This window comes from Bison bison, unplaced genomic scaffold (genome assembly GCF_000754665.1).
Source record: "Bison bison bison isolate TAMUID 2011002044 unplaced genomic scaffold, Bison_UMD1.0 scf7180017864203, whole genome shotgun sequence".
NCBI classification, from domain to species: Eukaryota; Metazoa; Chordata; class Mammalia; order Artiodactyla; family Bovidae; genus Bison; species Bison bison.
The window spans coordinates 4,201,444-4,208,901 of record NW_011494775.1 but is presented as its reverse complement, the minus strand read 5'-3'; the positions used below and the strand labels follow the sequence as shown (position 1 = coordinate 4,208,901).

The 7,458-nt window shown below is 36.3% G+C and overlaps 1 protein-coding gene across 1 annotated transcript in view; it reads left to right on the top strand.

The window, feature by feature from the left end:
- CAMLG (calcium modulating ligand) overlaps window positions 1-7,458 on the top strand; it is a 7,979-nt gene extending 521 nt beyond the window's left edge. The window contains exons 2-4 of the mRNA XM_010844499.1: window positions 1,421-1,878; window positions 3,512-3,577; window positions 6,849-7,458. Coding sequence (XP_010842801.1) covers window positions 1,421-1,878; window positions 3,512-3,577; window positions 6,849-7,040 — 716 coding nt within the window. The 3' untranslated portion in view covers window positions 7,041-7,458. The remainder of the gene's footprint in view (window positions 1-1,420; window positions 1,879-3,511; window positions 3,578-6,848) is intronic.

Sequence of the window (7,458 nt, the reverse complement as noted above, 5' to 3'; positions counted from 1 at the left end):
TAGAGCAGCAACAGAAACTCAATGAGAGTTTCTAATATACCCTCCACCCCGCCCCTTTGATGAGGTCCCAGGTTCTCACTTCTTCACCGCAGGAAGTTTCTCGTTTTTCTCAGTTTTCCGCCGCAAACTGCAATGCTCTCGATCCTGAGACCCTCTGCCGTGGTATACCCTATGCGCACTAACTCTGAGGCGGCCCCAACACCACCCCCCCGTCACCCCCTCGCCTCTCTTGAAGGGCGCACATTTTATTCCCAGACTGCTCTACCTACCGTGCCCGTCAGGAAGATTGCCTGCCTTTCTTCCCCTTGTAAATGCTTTCCCTTCCAGTGCCTTCCCTAGCGTCTGCCTTCTTTTTGTTCTCTCGGCCCCCATGAGCTTGTCTTTAATTGAACTGCCCCTCTAGTTCGTCCGACGTGAATCACGGCCCCATATCCTGGTGTCTGTGCGGTGCCCTCGACACTGTCATCTGCAGGCCTTCTTAAACAAGTGATAAAAATTGGAGCGACCATTCTTTAGAGACCCAACAAGGGAAACATGCCCATCTGAGGCCTTATCTCGTAATGTGCAGAGATTGATATGAATGATGTCAGAAACTGCCTTCAACACTGAAAGGAGTTCCTCATTTCTCCCCCAGTGACATGTACAATGGGTTTCTTAAAAAAAAAATTTTTCCCCCCTGTATTTACTGTACACTCTTAAATTTCTATTTAGTGTTGCCTCTAATATTTGGCCTTCAGTCACTGGCTGCAAGTTCCTTAGATCCTTGTGACTTTTGCTCTGTGGGGCTTTAGCTATAACTGAATTTTTAAACAGTTAACAGATTTGCCACTGAAAACTGCAAAGAGAGGTAAGAGCCGTATTTCAAATTCTAGAACAATTGTTAGGAGACACATTTTCTCCTTTAATGGTTAATAGCAGAATATTCTTTCCCAAAGCATTTTCTTTGTTCTTTTGCTTTGAGATTTTTATTTAATCTGTCATTAAAGGTTCCCCCCAACCTTTGTTTTGTTTTAAACCGGAATAGCATCCTAAAAGTGCTGAAGTACCTTCTAATGTCTCCTAGATGACAGTAGAAGGGTTACGCAAACCGGTAGGATGTGCCACACCCTATGCTGATCGGACTCTGGATTCAGAAATGTAATATTAAAAATAGTGGTTTTAGAAAATCTCCGTTCCTAACTCTTTCCCAACTTGTCTATTAGCTTTATCTTCTGTCCCCAAAGTTTGGGTTATATCCTCTGAAAGAATACTCTCTGACATTTTGTTTGTGTGTGTAGAGGAAGGAATTTGTTTCTTTATGAAGGATCAGTATTAATTCAGAGGCTGCCAAATTTTAGCTCTAGTGGCATATTTTTAAATATTAACAAGAAAGATGTTGTCCAGTATGTAATACTTAAGGCTTCTAAATTTCTTTTCTCAGAAGAAGAAAGTCAAACAAAATCAAAACAGCAGGACATTGATAAACTGAACTCCCTCACCATTCCTTCGGTTTCAAAGCGAGTAGTGCTGGGTGATTCAGTCAGTACAGGACCGTCTGACCAGAGTGGAGTGGCTGAGGTAAAGGGGACTCAGCTGGGAGACAAACTGGACTCCTTCATTAAATCTTCTGAGTGCAGTAATGATATAAGCCTTGAGCTCCGGCAGCGGAATAGAGGGGACCTGACAGCCGACTCTGTCCAGAGGGGTTCTCGCCACGGCCTGGAACAGTACCTCTCCAGATTTGAAGAAGCAATGAAGCTAAGGAAACAGCTGATTAGTGAAAAGCCCAGTCAAGAAGATGGAAATACAACAGAAGAATTTGACTCTTTTCGAATATTTAGATTGGTGGGCTGTGCTCTTCTTGCCTTTGGAGTTAGAGCTTTTGTTTGCAAATATTTGGTAAGAAACAGTGGAAAATGAAAATTGGTTATAGTGATGAGTGCTTTTAATCCATAAGATTCATTTCTAATATGAATGTAATATTTGTGATCCATGTGACTGTTTGGAGATGTGTTATAAACTGCTGTTTGCCTTAGGTACAGAATGAAGTGTTCCAGTTAAATACAGAGCCTGATGATAATGCTAAAATTTTCTTGTATGCCAAGTACCATTGTAAGTGCTTTACATATATTAATTTGTTTAACCTCATCCTTATGAGCCAGGTATCTTTTGAATCTGTTTTGTAGATGAGGGAATGAAGACTCAGGTGAAATCATTTGTCCAGGGTCACATTACAACTGGGATTGTGACAACTGGGATTAAACCCAGGCAGTTTCATTCCAAAACCAGAGGGTAAATTACCTACACATCCTATATATTAATTACCGCTTTTCGGATAACTTGAAATACTAAAATACAGTTTTGGTCCTGAACGTGATGTAATGTTTTTAGGGTTCAGAGGCATTCAGCATTTTATAATGTTGTACTGTTACCATAACCGCAGTCCATCACGTACCCTCAGATGCCAGTGGCTGTTCTGAAAGGTAGGATGTGTTTTACTGTTTACAGTATGTGAAGAAAAGAAAAAGCACAACTTATATTCAGTGTCTTGGTCTTTGAGGTGTTTCCATGCAGTAGACATTTTAAGAAAATCTACCAAGTACCAGGCACATAAATAAACTTTCAGATAATTAAGGTTAATGTTATTAAGCAAAAAAGTCTTTAAAAGTCTCTCTTTATGCCAGTTTTTTCTTAAAGAGAATTCTGTTGAACAGATTTTTTTTTTCTGATGATAAATTTTCATTGTAGCTTTCAGTATTTAGTGAGATGCAGAGCTGCTTTTTTTCTTTTTTATCTAAAGGCCTCTGCACTTCCATGTTTTTTAAAATTATGTCCTATTTTTGTGCCTCATTTTGTTTGAGGTTTTTTGGGTTTCTGGACTTTTTTCTTGCTGTCGGATTTTCAGCTGTTAATCACTGCTCTTACTATGCTTCCATTTAGTAATGCTTGCTCCTTTACTCCCTTCATGATATTTTAGTTTTAGAAATAAATGTAACTGAAGTATTATTTTGATATTTTCTGTTTTATTGTGTGAGAAGCGAGATAACCAAGCTATTTTATCTGTAATACAAACACCTCATTATTTGAGGGCCAGAAATGAATTCGTTTCTTGCCCCAAAGTGTGACTGAGGTATGTATGGCATCTGTTGCGAGTATTGAGCCTTTTAGATGTGCTTTCAAATTGTCAGGTAAATACCTCTAGATGAGAGGGATGTTTCTGCATGATGCATTATACATCAGTGGCCACCAAACACTTTAAATTACTTAAAAGGTCAATTTTTGAGAGCGAGGTATTTTGGGGAATATTGAAGGAGTATCCTCCCTCATAAAACATGAGAAACATGCTTTATGTTAAGGAAATCACACCTCTGTATTTGTCACCGTTTTGCAGAAACAAGACTGCTTTCAGCCACTAAAATTAAATTTTTATTACAGTTTTTTTGCTTGGAATTTTATCACTGCTGTTAGTCTGATTTATTGTGATTTGAATGATTATGTTGGAAATATGTAACTTTATCTTCTATCTTCACAGTCCATATTTGCTCCATTTCTTACTTTACAACTTGCATACATGGGACTATACAAATATTTTCCCAAGGTAAATTAATTTTTTTTCTAAATTGGGTGATATATTTAGATTGATTAACGACTAGATGATTTTAAGAACTTTTAAAAAAGTATTTATACTTATGGTTTAAATCAGTGCTATTCAGATTTGTTTGGCTCACCACTGTGGATCTTCAAACTATTTGTTTCTGTTTGTACCAAGTTCAGTTCCAAAAGTAATTAGAAACTTTTATAGCAATTTGGCATTACTGTAACATTTTTATTGTATTTTACAAAAAATGTTAGTCCACGATGGACTGGGGGGAAAGCCTCATTACAGAGTTTGAATAGTACTTGTCTAAGAAAGTGTTTAACTTAATTACTTAGTAAATTTAGTAATACATTTTGTTTCTAATAGCGGAAGTTAATTTAAAAATGGCTTCAGTTATCTTCAGTTAGTGTGGTCCTTTCTGAGCACTTAGTAACAGTGCCCTTTATCTTTAATGCCAAGGGTCTGATAACTTGCAAAACACACTTGGCCATACTTAGCAGAATTATGAGGAGTATCAGTGTGGACCTGGTCTACTTGACTATAGTTATACTATGGGACTTGGCTTGCCAGTAAGATAAGCTTATTTGAGTAATTGTGTTTTGTGTGAGATTTTTGCTAAAAAATGGCTACTTGACTGTTTGCTTGAAGTGAAGTGAAGTGAAGTGAAGTCGCTCAGTCATGTCCGACTCTTTGCGACCCCATGGACTGTAGCCTACCAGATGCCTCCGTCCCTGGGATTTTCCAGGCAAGAATACTGGAGTGGGTTGCCGTTTCCTTCTCCAGGAGATCTTCCCAACCCAGGGATTGAACCCGGATCTCCTGCATTGCAGGCAGACGCTTTACCATCTGAGCCGCAATGCACTGATAGACCTTATGTGTGTGTTTAATAGATCTGAAACATATTTTTGAGGGGTCATGTAGTCAAATACTCAAAGTAAGAGTAAAGAAGGATAAGTAATTTCATTTTTTAATTGAAATGTTTTTATGATATAAATATATATATATTTATTGATCCTTTCCAAGAATGTAGTTTTAATTCAAACATTTGTTTAAACGTTTGCTCTTGAAACATTGATTTTAGTTTTCCAGTAGCACAAGTTTGGAAGCAACCTAAATGTCTACTAATAAGTGACTCGTTTAAAAAAATTATGGTGTATCCATTCAGAATGATAAAGGTCTCCATGTGCTGATAATGGTAGCCTGTCAAGAAATACTAAGATAAAAATATAGACCAGCATCTATAGTATACTCCTTTTTTTGTAAAAAGGAGGAAAATTATATGTATTTGATTTTGCTTGTATATGTGTAAAGAAACTCTGGAAGAATATTACATGAAATTATTAGCAGTGGTTATTTATGATAGAGTGTGTATTGGTTACTAGTGAAATGGGTGAGTGAAAAGGGAAATTACTGTACAATATTCTTTTAACAAAACATTTTGCTGTAACAGGTCTCAACAGAAAAATTGAAAGAATTATGCAGTTAACACCCATTTAGTTACCACCTAGATTCTGTAATGAAAATTTCATTGTATTTATCATATATTTACTCAGTTTTCTACACATCTGCAATGCATCACTTTTTAAAAATACATCTTTCTTTTTTTGGTGCATTATAAAGTATGTTGTAGATGAAGACATCAGCATATTTTTCCATTACACATTTCAGCTTACATATCAACGAAAATTCAGTGTTTCTTTATGGTTCTTTTTCTTTGTTTTGAGGTAAATTTTTCATACATTGAAATGCTCAAGTCTTTATTATACCTTTAATGAGTTTTGACAACCTGTGAAACCCAAATCCTTTCAAGATTTAGAACATTACTGTCAGGAAGTTCCACCATGCTCTTTTCTAGGCAGTCCCAGCCCCCGTACCATGAAGGTCTGATTTTCTTTTACCTACCATAGATTAATTTTAGCTGTTTTAGCACTTAATATAAATGGGATTGTTCAGTACATACTTCTTCATGCAAGGCTTCTTTCATTCTACATTGTATTTTTGAGATTCATCCATATTGTTGAGTGCATCAGTAGAATCATTGTCTTTTTTTTTCTGAGTAATACTCCACTGACTGAGTATATCCACTTATTTATCTAATTTTCCATTGATGGGCATGACTAAAGAAACCTAAGAACTTTCTTGAATGAGTTTTTTGTGGACATAAGTTTTGATTTCCCGTGGATAACTACAGCTTTTTGTATTAAAAAATTTTTTGCAATAAAAAATTTTTATTGGATTGGATTTGGTGATACCGAATCATTAAATGAAAATTCAGCCTTGAATCTCTTAAAGAATGAGACTAGAAAATTATACTAGGAAATAAATGTTTAATGAATAAATGTTTGTATCTTATTGCATAGGCTCCTCATGACTCAAGTGGTAAAGAATCTGCCTGCAGTGCAGGAGACACAGGAGATGAGGGTTCGATCCCTGGTTTGGAAAGATCCTTAGAGAAGGAAATGGCAACCCACTCCAGTATTCTTGCCTGGAAAGTCCCATAGACAGAGGACCCTGATGGGCTACAGTCCCTAGGGTCACAGAGTTGGATATGACTAAGCTTGTGCGCACATGCGCGCACACATCCTATTACATATGAAATCGAACGTGAATTCTTTGCATGGCACTTAGGCTTGACTCTACAGAATGTTCCTTTGATTCTGTTACAAATGATTGACTGTCCTCCAGAACATCTATCAGTTTTCTGACTTTTGTTGTCATGAGACTTAACCCTACAATAGGATTTATCCACTCACTTCTGCTCCTGTAAATCTTGCTCATTCTCAAATGTCTGTTTTGTTTTGTTTTGTTTTCTTTAATTTGAAGTCCTGCTTTTTAATTCTACTTCCTCCTGAAATCCTTCTCTATGCTTTATTTGTACATAAAATACTGAAGTAATTTCTATCTCCTTTGAGCCACTATAGCACACATTATCCATGCAAGTATTTATATTCTGTCTGGGAATGCTTTCCTGTTTTTGTCTTAAACTTTTGTATATATCTTAAATTATTATTTATATCCTAATCTCCAATATAGGAGGTTTTTTTAAACTTTTGATAGCAAGAATAGTGTCTTTTCCTTATTGCTGAGCAGTTTGTTCCTTTACATATTATATGATCAGTAAATGTTTGTTAATATATTGTTGATTGATGTCTTAAAACTTCATTAGCGGTTTTGAAATCAGTTAGGCAAAAATAACAGCACTGATGTTTTTTATAGAGCTTAAGTAGTCTTCTGAAAGCTGTAATATTTATTTAAGTCTTTCTCTATGCAGAGTGAAAAGAAGATAAAGACAACAGTACTAACAGCTGCACTTCTATTATCTGGAATTCCTGCCGAAGTGATAAATCGATCAATGGATACTTACAGCAAAATGGGCGAAGTTTTCACAGATCTCTGTGTCTACTTTTTTACTTTTATCTTTTGTCATGAACTGCTTGATTATTGGGGCTCTGAGGTACCATGACGCCTGCAGAACTCAGGAAGAAAAGCTTACAGAAAATAATTTCTATATTGCAGTGTCTTTAAAGGAAGAATATTGGTTTACACCTTCATGTAATTCTTTTACTTCTTGGATTTGTAAAACCATTTGATTAGGAATGGAATGACTGGTTACCTGACTAGAAAGGATTGAGTTTGTATTAATACTGATGCGATGATTAGAATACCAGTGTCAGTAATTGATTTTTCTTGTTTGATTAGAATTCCTAGTCTACACTTTTTCCTAACTTCTTGGATTTGTGATTTATCTTTTGGGAGCTGAGCTTGTGCTTAAGAGGGCAGATGAATGTGGTCTCAGCCGGTCCCAAGAACTGCTTCTTGTATTTGTATTGTTCTGTCCTAAGAAATGGAGCCATCTTAAAAATAAAATGGAAGAACTCAAA